At 39.8% G+C, this 19,274-nt stretch overlaps 1 protein-coding gene across 1 annotated transcript; it reads right to left on the bottom strand.

The window, feature by feature from the left end:
- Positions 1 to 961: 961 nt before the first annotated feature.
- On the bottom strand, positions 962 to 11,490 carry LOC130918409 (class I histocompatibility antigen, F10 alpha chain-like). Its single transcript, XM_057840090.1, has 6 exons — positions 11,310 to 11,490; positions 5,214 to 5,522; positions 4,862 to 5,140; positions 2,572 to 2,868; positions 2,354 to 2,502; positions 962 to 1,000 (listed from the first exon to the last, which is right to left on the bottom strand). Exons 1-6 carry the CDS (start codon positions 11,488 to 11,490, stop codon positions 962 to 964), a joined length of 1,254 nt encoding a protein of 417 aa, XP_057696073.1.
- Between the last annotated feature and the right edge of the window lie 7,784 nt (positions 11,491 to 19,274).

Below are 19,274 nucleotides of genomic sequence, written 5' to 3'. Positions count from 1 at the left end.
TTTATGCCCCTTACCTTTCCGGAATTTTTGATGTCCAAATTATGTGATTTGGTCAAAAATTATAGGACTACATACATTTTGATTATAGGATTAGATTTTGAAAATCCTTTTATCTGGGTCTTTTTCAAGGACCCAGATAAAAAGATAAAAATGACCAGAAAAGTATGTGAAGTGACCCGGAATTGCTCCAAAATGGACAGGAAGTGACCCAGAAGGGAGCCAAAATTAAAGGTAGTGATCTGGAAACAGGAAGTCACCGAGAAATGAACAAGAAGTGACCAATGAACAGGAAGCAACGGGAAAATGCCCTAAAATCAACAGGAAATGGTCTAAAATGTACATTGTCAATGTCAATTGTACAATGTCCTGCCTTCAACGTGGGTGGACGTGTTTCAACTCCACTCTTGCGCTCTGCTATCTTTGTCAGTCTACTTTGTCAGCTTTCTATGTATTTTTCCTCTGTGGACCAGCTGCTGCTGACTCTCAACTTGAAACATGGATTTGACTAGGTGGTCCTTCAGCACTATGGACAAGATTTTTTTCAACCAACACGCGCTCCAAAAGAGCCGTCCTGCCCGGAGGAGAGGACGTTGGAGGCCCGGATCGGGACCTTATTCACGGTCACGGTCCAGCCCGGGGATGGTAAGAGAGAGGAAGATTTAATCGGGAACCAGCTGACAGAGCTGTCTCGTCGGACCGCTAATGTTGGTAGGGACCTGGGAGACCTGCAATCCGGACTACGCCTTGATGATTTATTCAAGGCTTCGGAGGACAGGAACATTGGAACATTAGTCCGCGCTTGCACGGCTCAGTCCGGGGAGGGATGGAGATGTATGGAGAACATCGCGTTCCAACTGGCGAAATGGTCAAGACAAACTGCGACTGTTTGCTGGAACTGAGATCTGCCCTTCGATTTGATGTGCGCAACTGACTGAGGACAACTGCACTTTTTTGGGACATTCTAAGTTCCCTGTGCCCCTGTGCCCCCCTTTTCCTCCTCCTGGGAGAGCCACGCAGATGGTCCTTATCTGACACGCTTGATCTCTCCTGGTCGCAGGGTCCTGTGACTCTTGTCTGCATGCTTAAGGGAATAGTTAACTTTCTCGCACACACCATATAACTGTTTACTCTAACACTTAATATAATCAGTAAGAGAATAGTATTGTTTCTCATATTTATTGCAGGACTGTTTGTATTACTCGAACACACCTTATATAAAATAAATAGCACTTATACAATAGTTTAATGAAAAGAAGCACAATAGATACACAACGCCATCTTATCACAGAAGCGCAACGTGTGCGTCATGAGCAAGATTGACGCACCAACTCTCGCAATCAGTTCTCCCGGGCACTCCAGGACAAAGAGCAGGGCGTTCTGTCCCAAAACAAGTAGCATCGGAGAACGCCCGATATCCAACTGATAACACAACTGACAAGACTCCAAGAGACCCCTTTGACGCTGACGTGGTAGAATCCACATCCTCGTTGCCCAAACAACAGTAACTCTAAAATCCTCCCGTCGAATCCACAAAAGACAATAATCCCACACACACCCTTCTTCCTTCTTCACGGCCTGCCCCGTGAGGGCTTTCAAAAGACTGAACATTTAGATAACAACTGTCGCTTCTCGGGGACATTCCGATGTATCCTTTGTTTTGCGGACATTGGATCCAACATTGCCTCTCCTTCGTCTGTTTTTGCCTTGTTTTTTGACAATTGTCAATGAATAAATTGTCAACCTGTTTTCGGTGAGTCTTCTTTAAACCATTCAGAATGGAGTAAGTACAAGGGTTAACACCGGAGTGAATGCGCGGGATTGGCCCCTCCAGGTCGAGTTGCTGGGGCTGCGCCAGCGGAACGCAATTTGGTTCGGCTGTCGCTGTTCCGGCAGCTTGGCCGGGGGGGGGGGGCGAATTCCTTCAATGCACACACAAATACTCATATACAAACACATTCCGACCTCCCTCCAATCCGCTCTCGTCTTTTCAAAGAATCACTGCCCCTCCTACCAGCCACGACTGGGAAATTCCTTATCGTCGTATAAAAAATTCCTGCTCGTGACCTGTGCGTCGTGTCATATCCCTGCTATGTTGTATGATATATGTGTGTTCACTGTAACTTACCTGCCTGCAACTGCTCTATCATTTCTTAAGAAGAGATAGCTGTCGGCGCGGTTCATCTGCAGCGGCCCGATGCTCACTCATTGAACATAATTTCGTTGTCATGTCTGTGTGTCATTGACTATTAAAGCTCTTTCTGTGTCTCTGTCTGTCAAGTTACCCCAAAATGCATAGGAAGTGGCCCAAAAGACCAATGAACAGGAAGTGAATTGGAAACTTTTACTTACGAACTGGACCGTATTTGTGACGGTTGACGTGAAAATCGCTGAGCAGAGGTCCTTTACCTCGTTTGCGCTTGACGAAAAAGACGACGGCAATAGCGGCGGCCAGAGCAATGAGGACCGGGGGAATGGCGATGGCCATCGCCGTGTTCCTCCTTTCTCGCTCTTGACAACAAAATCAAACGTGAGGACATACGCGTAGGATGAGGACTGAAGTGAGGGTCTCACCAATGTGCTCGTTGCTAAGCACCTTGGCGAAGTTCAGCGGGGTGATGACTTCTTCCCGGACGCCGTCCAGCTGGAAGACGCACTCGTAGCGAGCGCGCTCGTCCACCGTGACGAGGCGAGCGCTGGTCTGGAAGGTCCCGTCGTGGTTGGGGAGGATCTCGTCCATTTCCACGTTCTCGTCCAGATGCTTGCCGTCCTTCCTCCAGAAGAGGACGGCCGTCCTGGGGTAGAAACCGGTGGCGTGGCAGGTGACCGGCGACCCCGCCGTCTTCTGCAGCAGGGAAACCCGCGGAGGCTCTGCCAGGACACAAGAAAATGACTTCCAGGGTCATATCCCGGGAGATTTATAGCAACATTCTGGGGAATTTTTGTGAATTCATCGGCCGCCATTGACAGTGCTAAAAATTTGATGAAGGATCAACTCACTTCCTGTGTATTTTGGTTAATTTCCTGTTGATTTTGCAGAATTTCCAGGCATTGTTTGTTCATTGGTCACTTCCTATTGATATCAGAGCATTTCTGGGTCACTTCCTGTTGATTTTGAGGCATTTATGGGACACTTCCGGTCAATTTCACCTCAATTCGTGTTGATTTTGTATCACTTCTTGCACATTTAGGAGCATTCAGGTCCCACTTTTTATTCACTGCTCACTTCCTGTTGATTTTGAGGAATTTTGAGTCACTTCCTGCATATTTGGGGGAATTCCAGGATCGCTTACTTGTTTATTTCGGAGAATTTTTTGTTGATTTCAGGGCATTTCCCTGTCACGTTGAGGCAATCCTGGGTTATCTCCTGTTTTTTTTATTTTATTTTTTTATCACTGTGTTTGGCCATTTACAGATCACCTTCTGTTGATTTGGGGTCACTTTCTGGACATTCTAGATCTTTTCTTCTTGATTTTGAGGCATTTCTGGGGTCGCTACCTGTTTACCGGTCAATTCCTGTTGATTTTGAAGCATTTTTGGATGATTTCCTGTTGAGGTAATTATCGAGGGTTGATTGATTGAATATTTGCTTGTGCTCATATATACCATAAATAATACATATTGCCATATTTTTCTCTTATTGATATAACCAGTAAATGTTTATTGCTTGCTATACTAGGTTGTAGTATAATGTTTAAGTGTTACAAAGAGTAAAGAGGGTCGGGATGACAACTGCCTTGCTTCATGGCCGCATCATTGCGTAACTAGACCTTCCGAGACATCTTCAGCACCTGGCGTCTGGACTTTCGTCGAGACCTTTGAGGACAAATTTTATTCGAGGACATCTTCCATGGCCGCAGCGTTGCATAACTGAAGTGTCTGGGTCATTCTGACCACTTTACCTAAGTGCCCTTACTTACACACGTGTATTTAGTTAGTTCCACCTACATGCTCACACATAGCCAACCAAAATCACATGGGTGTCTCCAGCTTGCTCTCCCCTCCCTCAGGGCGGCACCCTTTCTGTGTTAGGACAAACCCCTAAATAAAAATAGCAAGGAGGGTTTTTCCTTAGATCAATTTTGGGGACTATACAGCGTAATCTAGCATTTCTCTGGCTAGTCCCTCTTTTGCTCTCCTTGGCCAAAAAAACAGTGTCTTCTCTCCTTATTTTTGGGTAATTTTACATATGTCTACCTAAGGGTCTATTTTTGAACTTGACACTTCCTGTTGATTTCTGGTAGCGTTTTATCTCAGTTCATTTCTGAATCACTTCCTGCGGATTTTGGGGCATTTTGCTATCATCTGCTGTTTATTTTGAGGCAATTCTGGGTTACTTCCTGATGTTTTTGGATCACAATGTAAGTTTTGGACATTTCCAGGACACCTTTGGATCATTTCCTGTTGATTATGCGCTATTTCTGGGTCACTTCCTGTTTATTGATCATTTCTTGTTGATTTTAAGGCATTTTGGGGTCACTTCCTATTGTTTTGGGGTTGTTTCCTTGAAAGAATGAATTTAAAAAATAATGGGTGATAGAGGAAACAAAATTATGGTCGTGTCAAATACGAAATGTGCAAGACAGAAGGTTGGGGAAGACAAATTAGGGAGAGAAAAGATGTTAAGGGAAAACCGGCTCACCAATGAGAGAAAAGAAAGCATTGATGAAGACAAAAAAAGATGGAGGGAACATTTCATACACAAGGTTTGAGAGACGGGACAAAAGATCAGTTAGGTCCAGCTGCGGCTTGCAGTGCTCGCCTTTGTTGAAAGCAGGGTGAGCGGAAGGCGAGTCCTGAGGGCCGCAGCTGGAGGGAAAGGTTTCAATGACAGTCACGTTCCTGTTGGGAGAGGGCATGTTACCTGTTCTCATTAAGACGTCCCTTCCAAAGCTCACGTACTTCTCCAAGTATGAAGGACATTCCTCAGTCATGTAATACTTCAAGAATTCATTATAGCCTTCATCTTGGTCCCACTTGTGTTTGGTGACGACTGCTTGCGGCTGGACGGCGATCCATCTTAGTTGCTTCCAATCGAACCATATGAAGTCCTCTCCGTTGTAACTCATGTGATACCAACCATCCACCTGGTCGGTCTCGTCGTCCCATTGGCAGCCAAACATGTGCTGGATCATGTGAAGACCTGAGAGAAAGGCACATCAAGTGATAAGACAACGTCCGGGAATGATGTGCTCCAAATGGGAACAGCCACAAACCTCCCGTTTGGTTGAAGCGCTCTTGAAGAATTTTAATATTGTCTTTGGCGTTGTCCTGATTAACAGTATTCATATATGTCTGTTTCTCCCAGTAGCGTGGCTCCTCAGCTGTGATGATCTTCATCCACTCCTGTTTGGCTTTTGCTGTCCTGCTTTCGCTGTCGTAGTGTGAAATCTGAACCCCGTCAACGTAACCCACACTCAAATACTCTGGGAAGTTTGGAATTCCAAACGACCCTGTTGTGATATACTCCAGCGAGTGGTTCACTGAAAGAAAAAACGAAAGCATCTGTTTCTCGTACTTATTATCTTTGACATGACAATGGACGATTAAGGCCATGCAAAGAAAGAAAAAAGACGACGAGAATAAAGCTATTTTGAGATCACGTTAAAGTCACATATTGTGATACTAGCCGAAAAAGTTGCAATAATACAAGAAAAAGTCATTATATTAAAAGAGAAGTTGTAATAGGAGTTTAAAGTCATAACTGAGTCCACTTGACTTCATGTTACTTTAAAAAAATAGTACGAGAAAAAAAAGTCCTATCATTATTAAAGTTGCACCGATACCAGTATCGGCAGGGGGCGCCGATCCGGCCCGAATTGGTGGTATCGGTATCGACGAGTACCAACATTTAGGGCGCCGATACCATCTAAAGGCATCACTTGAACGCAAATGTACTGTCCTCCCCACATGAGCTAACTTCCCAAATCCCGATGCATGACATCTATATGTCTTTGTCTCGAAAATACCAAACAAAATATACACCTTCGTCTCCAATATTAAGGATGTTCACTACAACACATATCCGCGATGTTACACTCCTCATCTAACATGGCATTTACAAACGATTAGCATGCATTAGCTAGCGCCTGCTGTTGTAGCGACGATGGGATCACAAAGATTAAGACTAGGGTTGATCCGATCATGTTTTTTTTGCTCCCGATCCGATCCCGATCGTTAGTTTGAGTATCTGCCGGTCCCGATATTTCCCAATCCGATTGGAAATGAATCGGGAGCAAAAAAAAAAGCAATCATTCCCGATAAATTTTCCCGATAATATACATTTTGCCAGTGCATTATATTCAACATACAGTAAATAAGTACTGTATTTGTTTATTATGACAATAAATCCTCAAGATGGCATTTACATTATTAACATTCTTTCTGTGAGAGGGCTCCACGGATAGAAAGACTTGTAATTCTTAAAGGATAAATGTAACTTTGTATATTGTGACTAAATATTGCCATCTAGTTTATTTGTTGAGCTTTCAGTAAATGATACAGTAGCCATTTGAACTGTTTTGCCCAAATGCATGATGGGAAGTGCAACCATGACTATGCGTAGTGGCACCAATTGATATATCTTCTCTGCGTTGGGAAGTAACATAGGGTGTTAAGAAAAAGATCAACCACTACCGGTCTTCCCCACATTGCTTCCCACGATATTTCTAATTGTTGTGAGATAGGGATTTTAAGGCTTTAGCCAATTAAAAAGAGGCTCCAAAGACTGCCAAAATTCTCTCTACTCATTTTACGTTGCCTGTTAGCTCAATATATAGGTAAAATGGCGCCATTATAGATTGAACGCGACAATGCGTGAGTGGGTCGTGCTGCGCGTGTGTTAATTGCATTAAATATTTTAACGTGATTAATTTAAAACAAATTAATTACCGCCGTTTACGCGATAAATTTGATAGCCCTACTTTAAGCCAAAACTAAAGACTCTGGATGAATGTAAGACATTTTGTCTGTAACGTTAAATACAATTAGAAAACGATTTCATTAATATATATATATTTTAAAAATGCATGTCCGATATTATTTTGATGATTCCGATACTTAGAAAATGACCTGATTGGACCCGATCGATCGGGCATCTTTAGTTAAGACCGTGGGAGACTAAGCAAACTCGGTTTCATGATGAACAATGAGTGGCAAATTAAGAGTGCCGTACTTCAAACTCATCCTGTTTGTGAAAGTCGATTGTCATATGCTGGTGTTGTGCAGTAATGAGCAGAAGTGACTTCTGTGGCCAGAAAACACTCAAGCGGCGCAGCGCGCACACTAGATATCATCAAATAGCAACCTAAATGTCCTATGTTAGATCCCATACCAACTCTTGCGCGCACACACTAGATATCACCAAATACCAACCTAGATGTGCTACATTAGATCCTATGCCATTAGCTGCGTGAGCCCAGAGCGATGCGTAGTCCATATACTACATTGATGAATTAGAAACCGCCATGACTGAATGGAAGTTAAGCAGGCCAAATCAATCCATACCAGTGACTATAGATAATGCTACAAGTACTGTTAATTCAGCACATGTTACAGATGGACTCAGACCACAAATAGGATGTTTAAATATAGCTGCTAAGAGAGCTGCAGCAATCAACAGTGTGCCCCACTTTACAAACAGTAAAGATTGTTCTCAGCACTTACAGTATATACAAAATTTCTTCAGATCAGTAAGAAGTAAGCACATAAATATTATGCACTAAAATGCTTGTTTATATGATGGCACTGTTATTTTTGCTTGTTAGCAAATAAAAAAAGTTAAAATAATATTAATAACAGTTGTATTTTCTGTTTCAGAGCATTAAATGTATTGAATTGTATGGAAAATCGTACCGAACCGTGACTTAACTGTATCGTTGCATCTCTTATACGTACATGTGTATATATATATATATATATATATATATATATATATATATATATATATATATATATATATATATATATATACATGTTGTTTTTTGCAAACAGAGTGGTATCGGTATCGGCCGATACTGCACAGCATCGGTATCGGGCCCAAAAAATGGTATCGGTGCAACACTAATTATTATATACACACACGCACACCATTTTTTAAATTGACAGTATATGCAGTTACTCATCACACAAGTATTCTTTTCACCTGATACTTTTTTTTACTTGTGCTTGAGTGATTTTTTTCGGAGGACTACTTTTACTTGAGTTCAGGGGTGAAACCTCTTAAACTACTGAAATGCAAAGAAAACTGTTTAAGCAGTTATTTCTATAACACATACAAAAACTGATTTTCATACAACATTGATTTTTTTCAATGATTTGCAAAAGTTAACAAAAACAGCAATAACGCCAACCTCCATCTCCCAATTTTTATTTTCCCTCATTTCCTCATGTACTAAATGCCAAATTTTAACTACTTAAGAACATAAGATGTATATTAACGTATATATATATATGTATGTACGTATGTATATTTATTATGTATAAACTGAAGTCGCAGATTAGCTGGCATCTTTTAGCTAACTGGCTATGAATACAATGACAATGAAATGTGATTTGAGTGAGAGGCTTTCACTCAAGAGCTTTGTTTAATATTTTGTTAATATGATACAGTGATATGAAAAAAATATCTGAACCTTTTAGAATTTTTCACAATTCTGCATAAAATCACCATCAAATGTGAGCTGATCTTTGTCAAAATCACACAGATATAAAAACAGTGTCTGCTTTAACTAACACGACCCAAACATTTATAGGTTTTCATATTTTAATGAGGATAGCACGCAAACAATGACAGAAGCGGGGGAAAATAAGTAAGTGAACCCTCTACCTAAGGAGACTTAAAGGGCAACTAAAGACCTTTCGGGATTTTGGTGTAATTTTATGAATATAAACTTTGGACGAGTTCGTCAAAACAACCATGACATTATCAACACGTAATTGCAAGGATAATTTGCGTTTTTTTAGTTTTTTTCTTCGCAAACCCGGAAGTGTGACGTAGATTCCCCGACGCAACAGAGAAGACTATCCACAGCTAGCAGGGCGGCGCGTCCCTATGGTGTTGCTATGGCCATAACTCAAAAACTACGCGGTCACTTATTTTATTATTTTTTTAATGTGACTTTTTGAGACAGCAAATGATGCATTAAATACAATTCAACTGAGTAAAACACTCAAGGGCGAAATCCGAAAAGCTCTTCAGTTGCCCTAAATAAACTTCAAGGTTTTTTCGAATAAATAAACATTCTGAGAGAACAACTTCAACTGGAGTTAGAGAAAATTCATGTCCCATATCAGTCATGTCATTTGAAATGAGCCAAAATGTCCATCATTCAATAAAAGGAATCCTTCACATTTAAAACAGTCACAGTAGTTACCCCAAAGAGCCACTAGGCGGCGACCAAAGCATGACAAATGAAGGCAGGCAATCATAGGACAAGCCATTCCCAAAATGCAAATTGCTGGGCTTTTGCAGAGATTTTGGTATTTAATTACTTTTCTTAGTGAATATTTCTTTCTGGTAACCCAGTAGTTATATATCATAAGTTTATAATTCATTATTTTTCAATCGATTTTTGCCCCATGAATGCAAATGGTCTGCTCACATAACTAATCCCGAGCATCTTCATTTGAAGACATCTAATGCTCAATAAGTATAATTATTGTGTGGAATATTGGACAACTCAAGTTGTGAAATTATCAGAAAAAACATTGCAATAATACAAAAAATAAGACAATGTTACGCCATCAATGTTGCAATTCAATGTAACATTACAAATAATAGTTTAAAGTCATGATACAACGTAATATCATACTACAAGAAAAAAGTTGTCATGTTACATCATTTTGAATATTTATACGAGAAAAAAAATATATTAAAAACTGACGTCAATTATATACGTTTATCTCTCGCTACTTCGCGCTCTCAGTCCATCGCAGATTTTTTTATTAATTAAAAATACAAACAAAAAAACTTTTATTCGAAAATGTTACAATATATGCACGTACAAAGTTTGGTAAACTGTTGGTACAGATTAGTAAACTGTGGGTACAGTTTAGTCATCTGTCGGTACAGTTTAGTAAACTGTGGGTACAGATTAGCTATGATTTTTTATTTTTTCTATCCTGGCACCCGGGGGGCTCCGTCCCGGGAAAGTGCACTTAGGAAAGTGAATTACATGCAATGACACTTTTCGGCCTCCAGGGGGGGGTCTGGCCCCCCTGCTCCCCCTTAAAATCCGCTTATGTAGAACTTACATAAACGTATCAAATATGAGCATACGAGAGCGAATCTAATTGGATCGGATGGAATACTAGTAGATAAATATGCTGGCAGTCAACAGAAAATTGGCACCCTGCTTCCTCTCTTCCTACCTCAGTCAAACTTTCCCAGGTAGTCACAGGTGGTGTTAATTAGGTGACAGTGACACACCCACTCCAAGCAACCACACACACTCATTAACCCTTTGCACATCAAAAAAGTAGTGCTTAAATTCCTGCCTCTAACAATTATAGATTTGCATTGCCTAAAAAACATTTATTAAAATATTCGTACACTTGTAAGTTTTTTTTTTTTTTTTAGTTATACTTTGGGGAAAAAAACATCTTATATGTATTTCTTGCCAATGCTGTTAAATCTAAATGAATATATATATATATATATATATATATATATATATATATATATATATATATATATATATATATCTGAACACACCAAAAACAAAAACAAAAACAAAAAAAAATTTTTTTTTTTTTAAAACTGTCAACTCCGCCTGAACTTCGCGGATTTTTTTATCTTTGTGTTGAAGGGCCGGTGCCCATTAACAGCGAAAAGGAAGAATCACAGTACCATTGCATTTATTTTTAAAATTGACATTATAATAGTTACCCGTGACTTGAGTAATGAGTATTCTTTTGACAGACTACTTTATTTTTTAATCAATGACGACTTTCACTTGAGTCACTTTGTTTTGAAGTAACGCTCCTTTTACTTTTGTGAATTATTTGGTGAACTGTGGCGATCATTATCATTTCATGGTAGAAAATATTTTAACCACTAGAGGGCACTCATGCTCTTCGGAAGCAGTGGGATACACTTACTTGAGTACAAGTTTGGCTATTCTTGCCACCTCCGCGGATTTGACGGCAAAACTTTCGAAACTATCTATTTTGATGACGACATTTGCTCTGATCATCATGGACTTGCAAACCCGCTTAATTTTTCCTTATGACTTGCGAGTGGTCCAAGTTTAGTTTGTTGCTGGCAAAGCGTATTCCGATGTGAGGATGGTCAGAAGGAAAAGTGCACTTACTAGGCGCGGCGCAGTCCATTTGCGCCAGCAAGAAGGCCGACAGCGCAATTATCTTCAGCGGCTTGTGCCATTTTGAGTCCATCTCGTAATGACCATGGCCCGCCTGAGCCACATTGCGCTCTGCTTTCATGTTCGCCGGTTGTGGCACTCCGTCCGAGGGTTTTTCACCACCTGCTGACATCATTGCATTCTTATTCATTAAATTCCTTAAAATCCTATGTGGGAATAATTTGGAAAAAAATATCAAAATGATCACAGCAGATTCAAGTGTAAATGGCTATATCTCACACTGTAGTTCTTTCTCCACTGGCAGTTTGTGGGAGGTATAGTGGACTTGGAGGGCTTGGACTCTGTGCTGATGTGGATAAGGTGGCTGTAAAAGATGTCCCGGGATGTACAGAAGTGGAAGGAAAATATATCAGATGAGCGTCTACAAAGAGAAGAAAGTAGGATGTTCCATAGCTATTGATGGTGAAACCAGCATGACATAACCATAATGTAGTGTCTAACTTTAGCAGCTTTCTGAACCTGGCTCAATCAGATGTTCGGATCCGGGCCACTAACTTTGACAGGCGAGGTTGAAAAGTTCACGAAGCACTGTAACTACACAGGACCATCCAATAATAATGAATTAGATAATATATGATAATGATAAAAAAAATGAATATTTTTTTACATGAACGGAATTGCCATTTTAATGAATTAATGACACATTTAATAACAAATGTTTGCATTTAAATCCATGGCACTTTTAGTCCCGCATACTAATTGCATATTTAATGGTGTGTTTTTTTTCCATTAACCATGGCACTTTTAGCCAAGGCAAATTTATTTGAATAGCATAGTTTAACACAAGGTAAAAGTGCTTCACATCACATGAAAATTAGCAAGACACAATTGTGGTTCCCCATACACTTACTCCAAAATGGGAGAGGATGTCAATTTAAACTGACACTAATCCACAGCTGCCTGGATACCGAAAATATTTCTAAAACAACAGGCCTGGCCAATGATGCAATATAATTTAGCTATAGCAGTATGTCATCTAAATCCTTTGAAAATAACCGCTTGCCTGCAATTGCGCTAAGTACACATGTTTTTGTAGTTAGAGGTTTGTTGTGATAAAAAAAAAAAAAAAACAAAAAAAAAAAACGTTATGCCTTTTTCACGTTAATGCTCCTCTTCTTTCCAAAATGCGATCCGGAGGTTTTGTCTTTTCACGATTTTGCTCAATTGCCAGGATTGCATAAAAACAACACCTTCATTACATTTTTCATTGAACACGCTTTGGTCTGCGGGTTGTGAGTCAGATTAACTACCGAGGTAAAATTACATCACTGGAAATGGGCAGAAGGTGCATTTCAACAATGATTTCATTATTGTCTGAAGACGTATTACTATATGTATTGTTGTTCTTTTGTTTGATTGTCTTGGATATATTTTTTGAATTCCTGTCTGATCAAATATTTTTCCTTGACGCCCCTTTGGACACTGAGACGCCCTTACTATTTGCCTAGCTAGGCCTACAGTCCGCACGGGCCTGTATCTACTAATGTTGCACCGATACAGCGAGGGGGGGCGATGCGGCACTACAATGGTGGTATCAGTATCAGCGAATACCAAAAAAATAGGGCGCCAATTACTGGTAACACTCCAAAGCAGCAGATCACTCACTACACTCTGTATTATGTGATCTCACGTGAACACTTTGTATGCCAAGCAGCTATCGCTATTGACTTGCTCCAGACCAATGAGAGCGGGCCAATAGCCGCTCATAACCAATGCCGGGGCAGCTTTTTCATATGTAGGAAAAACAAACCAGGAGAAAAAAATATCTGCTGAGTACAATGGCTGCATGCAAGAAAAAAGAAACGAAACAACGCATCACGATAAAAGTCAGACAGCAAATAAAACAATAAAACAGATAAAATCCGAAAACATTAAATACCCTAAAGCTAAACCTGGGCGCAGCAACCGCAAAAGATCGGTTTCCCCACTGTTTGAGTTTGGACCTCGGAACGTGCAAATGAAGTTGGCCGGTAGAGCGAAGAGTCCTGCCAGAATTACGGATGGTTAAAATTTCCGATAAGTAAGAAGGAGCCTGGCCATTAATAGAATTAAAAACAAGCAGTAAAAGTTTAAAATCAATTCTAAAATGGACTGGAAGCCAGTGGACGGATGATAACACGGGGGTAATATGTTCACGTCTAGGTGTATCTGTCAAAAATCGAGCAGCAGCATTTTGAACAAGTTGGAGACGAGAAATTGAGGACTTGGGAAGACCAACATAAAATGCGTTGCAGTTATCCAGCCTTGAGCTTATAAAAGCGTGAATTGCTTTTTCGAGGTCGTGGCGAGTAAGAAGAGGCTTCACTTTGGCCAAGAGACGGCCAAGAAAAAACTTGCTCATACAACAGAACTAATCTATTTTTCAAAGTTGAGCCTGCAATCGAATATCACTCCGAGATTTAATGAGAAAGCAGCAACCCTGAGCAACTTGTGATTTCATAATTGGAGAAATGGCACACAGTTCAAAGTTGCACAATCGGGCACAAGACATACAATATAAAAAGGTACCTCAAACGCAGTCAGCGATGCTAAAAAGATGCTTCCAGGGGCCACTTTTCCCAATCGCTCACGTTTCTCTTCACTGTAGACAAATACAAACAACGTGGCAGTTGTGAGAAATTTCCACACCATGGTTTTTCTGGTTTTTCTTTCAATGGGTGGAGCCAGCTCAACCGATCCACCAATGATAAAGACAGGTAGAACATGTCACTCACTGTACGGTGACACTGTTTACTGGAATGTGGCAGGGTAGTGTTCCACGAGAAATAGACAAAAACATCTGATTGAGTCATGCTCAGAAGGGTGTGAGATCGCCACGGAGGCAGAAATTTGTTTTAATTATTTATTTTTTCTTTCATTTCTTGTGGTGGTGGTGGGGGGGGGGGTTCAAACCTCTTAAACAATGCAAAGATATTTGTAACATACATTACATACAATAGTAACAAACATTCAGAAAAATAAGTGCAAATGACTTATATTATGCAGAGTGAAATGGAATATATTTTGACGATCGCGCAAAAATAAAATCATAAATCATAAGGAAATGAATAAGTAGCCTCACATAAATGAACAAATATAAGTCCAAAGTTCACATTGACAGCTCAGATGCTCTGAACCTCCCCATCAGAGCAAATAAAACTAAATATGATGAATAAGCCTCCTCAACTCTTTCCTTGCTCTTAAAGATTTTCTGTTGCATTGCCGTTTTTCCGTCGCATCAATTCAACAAGCTTTTTTTTTTTTTTTTTTTGCTGTTCCGGAAAACATGCAAATTTGAACCGATCAGAGCTAACCGTCTCTGCTGATCACTTGTCAGTATGTCAGCCTATTGAACGGATAAATGAGTCCAGGCCTTTTGCTTTGCTGCGCGCATTCGCACATTGACTAACCCTAACCCTAAATACAACCCCTAGCAAAAAGTATGGAATCACCTATCTCGGACGAGCACTCACTCAGACATTATTATGTAGAACAAACTCCGATAAAAAGCCTGAAAAAATAATAAACTAGTTCAAAAGGGCAACTCTTTAGCATTCAGAAACACTAAAGGAAATGAATAACGAATCCCTATCTTCTGGATCGAATCAACAGAATGAACTAACCTCTGAATTATGAACTAATCTACTGGATTTAATCAACATAACGAGCACATCGCCACGATCGACAATGGACTATTGGGAAAATGAACAATCAAGGGGGATGATTAATAAAAACCTTGTAATCACTTGTCAATCTGAATGCCAAAAATTGTTATTCGATCTTTTCTGCGTCCTATGGTATACTAGGACCGGGATTCAATAAGGTTCGGCTTCTCCCGTCTGCCCTTTTCTTTTCGGGTTGAATTCATTGTAAACACATATAAATGCTGTATGTTTGTTTGGATTTGTCATGCCCGAAGGGAAAATAAAGAACAAAAGAAGAAGAAAAACATTGTGGTGGTCAGTAAATGTTACTTTTATAGAGCAAGTGCAGGTAAGTAAATATAGAATCACTTCATTCTGAGGAAACATATATGGAATCATGAGAAACAAACAAAGAAATAACAATCAAAACGCATCTCTAGTATTTAGTTGCACAACCTCTGCCTTTTATGACAGCTTGCTGTCTCTGAGACATGGACTAGATGGGCGACTTCATCAATTTGGTGCCAACTCTCTTTGATTGCTGTTGCCAGATCATCCTTGCAGGTTGACCATTTTTTCCATTTCCACCACAGGGTTGAGATCTGAGCTATTTGCAGGCCATGACATTGACTGGATGAGTTTTTCTCCAAGGAATGCTTTAACAGTTTTAGCTCTATGGCATGATGCATTGTCATCTTGGAAAATGACATATTTTCAATTGAAAGGATAAGAAAGCTGTCTAAAATTTTAATGTAAACATGTGCATTTATTGAAGATTTAACCCCAGTGCCTTTGCCTGAGATGGAGCCCCGTATCATCTAGGACTGAGGGAATTTTGATGTTTTCTTCAGGCAGTCACCTTTGTAAATCTCACTGGAACAGCACCAAACAAAAGTTCCAGCATCATCATCATCACCTTGTCCAGTGCAGATTCATCACTGAAAATAACCTTCATCCAGTCATTTACAGTCCATGATTGCCTCTCCTTAGCCCATTGCGGTCTTGTTCTTTTCTGTTTAAGTGTCAATGATGGTTTCTTTTAACTTTCCTGTATGAAAATCCCATTTCCTTTAGGAGATTTTGAACAGTTCTGTCACATACCTCGACTCCAGCTTCCACCCATTTTGTCTTCATTTGACTTGTTGTAGATCTTCTGTTTTCAAGACATATGGCCTTTAGTTGTTTGTCATGACGTTTGGATGTCTAACTTTAACAACCTTGCCATGCTGTTTGTACTTGGTCCGGATTTTTTGATAAAGCTGACTGTGAACAGCCCACATTTTTGGCAACCGTACGTGTAGCGTTAGCTTCTTCAAGAAGTTTGATAATCCTCTCCTTGGTCTCAAGAGACATCTCTGTTGTTGGAGCCATGATTCTTGTGAATCCAGCAGCCCTCCAAGGTGTGATAACTTCACTGTTTTTTAACTGCTGACTAACAAGCAGATCTCATCTGATGCAGGGGCCCAATTAAGGAACGAAAATTGTCTGTATTTTCGACTCAAAATGGAGTGATTCCAGATTTTTTTCTTCAGAAAGGAGTGATTCCATATCTATTTCCCTGCACTTGCTCTATAAAAGTAACATTTACTGACCACCACAATGTTTTTTAACCATTTCTTTTAGTGTTTCTGAATGCGAAAGAGTTGCACTTTTGAACTAATTCATTATTTTTCTCAAGCTTTTTATCTGAGTTTGTTCTACATAATGTCTGAGTGAGTGCTCGTCCAAAACTGGTGATTCCGTACTTTTTGCTAGGGGTTGACATGAGTAAAACAATAATTAGAGATATATTAATATAGTAATATCGGTACAGTAAAAATTCATCACTTTGAGTGTCTGATTAGTCAGGAGGTACACTAGTACTAATATTCACCAACCTAGGCCAGAACTTATTCAGAACTGGGGATTAACAGTACCACAAACAGGAGAACTGTACCCAGATCAATAAAGTATGCATGTAGGACTTTTAAATTTTCAAAATTTTGGTACAACAAATATGCATAGTTTTGAGTATGTGAGTAGTCAGAGAGGTAAACTACTAACAATGATAATAATGTTATGATCAAGAATACCATCCTTGTCCGGGATTTGTTCAGAAGTGTGGATTTACAGTACCACAAGAAAAACAAGGATGGATTGGCATACGGGGACACTGGGGATTTCCCAGGTGGGCCGGTCCCGGGAGAAATAAGTATGGTGTCGTAAAATAAGTAAGGTTTGGTGTCACGATACATGCGCAAACCGCGACCCTACATATTTTGCACGTACACCGAAAAATTAAGTATGAGGTGAAAAATTGGTGACGACGGACAAGCCATCCGTGGTCAGATGAGCACGCCTGCGTGATCCAAGCATTACGTAAACAATAAATGGCATTCTGAGCAGTTGATGAATATGTAACCGTAACTAATTACTTTTTTAAAGTAAGATTAGCAACACACACTATGTGGCCCTTAAAATGAAATTAATGGCTAAGCTAGATGGTAACATTAAACGGAGATTTTTGTGTGTGTGTGTGTGTGTGTGTTTCCATTAAACTACCAATGTGTGTCATAATTTTTAATATGTTTCATGAATAGACATGCTAATAAAAACATGAAATGATGGGTATTAGTTTTGGTGTGGCACCCCAAGATTTGAAGTGACGCCAATCTGGCCACCCCTATTAAAAATTTCTGGCGGTGCCACTGATTCCGGCCACGAATCTTATACCAGAACGGTGTTCTGGCCCACTTTCACCCCTGCTTGTAGTTCTTAAAAGATAAATGTTAGTATGAGTAATTTAATATTAAAACACCTTTTGATGTTTTCGTTTTTATAAAATTTGTAAAGTAAGTTCCACTTGGAGGTTGCCTTTGTTGTTGACGTCTCGTTTTTCTGTCTTATGTGTTGTGTGTGTGGACTGTGGGCGGTGACATTACCGGCTGGCACTGCTGGCAGAATATTATTGTCTTTTCAGCCCTTTCAATTTTAGGAACATTAATAACCAGGAAGAACTGTCAAAACAAGTCACAACCGGTTTTGCAAACGGTTGGGCTTCAAGCACACATGAGAAAGACAAACAGCATACATGACAAAGTCACAAACATCGTTCGTGACATCTCGAGTCAATTTCGTCAGCTATGATCGTATGACGACTATAAATAGTTCATCAAGTTGTTTCTCCCATGTAAAGGCAGGAGAGTTATTTATTCATTTGCTTTTTAAAATGTGCATTGTTAATTATGTTGCAACACGATTAAAGATGTGCCACTCTCGCGGGGCTGCTCCGTAGGAGGCCTATTTTCAAAAACTTCAAAATCCAAATATTTTCAAAACCAAAGCCGCTAGTGACCTAAAACCATAAACGAGCACCTACCTTAGGCATATATGAGTCTCCACGAGCAGCATCAAAAAATTCAAAGTCGTTCCCTAATAAAACATTTTTAACATAACAAAACTTATAAAATGGCTATAAATTTCTCAAATGTTACACCAGATGTGCAAAAATCACCAAATGCAGGGATAATCACCTATATTTTCAGGATTAATAGCAATATCATTTTTTGCCCAAAATAGTGACTTACAGTGGGGCAAATAAGTATTTAGTCAACCACCAATCGTGAAAGTTCTCCTACTTGAAAAGATTAGAGAGGCCTGTAATTGTCAACATGGGTAAACCTCAACCATGAGAGACAGAATGGAAAATTCACATTGATTTTTAAAGAATTTACTTCCAAATTAGAGTGGAAAATTAAGTATTTGGTCACCTACATACAAGCAAGACTCCACTCTTTACCTGTATTAGTGGCACCTGTTTTAACTCATTATCGGTATAAAAGACACCTGTCCACAACTTCAGTCAATCAATCAATCAATCAATCAACTTACTACAAACAAATCAACAAACTTTATTTGTATAGCACATTTAAAAATCCGCCAAGGAGACCAAAGTGCTTTACATAGCATAACACAGCAAAATAAGTCAACTTTGAAAGATAAAACAAACACATAAAATAAAATAAATAAATAAGACAAGGTCATAAACTGTCATTGCACATTAAAAGCTGAAGAAAAATAAAATGTTTTAAGACGTGATTTAAAATCCATAAGTGAGGGGGCCTGTCTAATAGTAAGTGGTAATTGGTTCCACAGCCTAGGCGCCATCACCGCAAATGCACGGTCACCCCTAAGCTTCAGCCTTGATCTTGGGTCGACTAGAAGCAGGTGGCCAGCTGATCTGAGGCTTCTGGTTGGACTGTAAGGCTGAAGCAGTTCTGACAGATATGGCGGT

Source organism: Corythoichthys intestinalis, chromosome 7 (assembly GCF_030265065.1).
Source record: "Corythoichthys intestinalis isolate RoL2023-P3 chromosome 7, ASM3026506v1, whole genome shotgun sequence".
Classification (NCBI taxonomy): domain Eukaryota; kingdom Metazoa; phylum Chordata; class Actinopteri; order Syngnathiformes; family Syngnathidae; genus Corythoichthys; species Corythoichthys intestinalis.
Note: the sequence above shows the minus strand (reverse complement) of the source record. Positions and strands in the feature narration are given on the sequence as shown.

Coding starts and splice junctions, on each gene's coding strand:
- LOC130918409 (XM_057840090.1), bottom strand. CDS start 11,490: ATGTCAGCAGGTGGTGAAAAACCCTCGGACGGAGTGCCACAACCGGCG. Junction 5,141..5,213: donor GCGCTTCAACCAAACGGGAG/GTTTGTGGCTGT, acceptor CCTTTCTCTCAG/GTCTTCACATGATCCAGCAC. Junction 1,001..2,353: donor ACCGTCACAAATACGGTCCA/GTTCGTAAGTAA, acceptor TGGCTCTCCCAG/GAGGAGGAAAAGGGGGGCAC.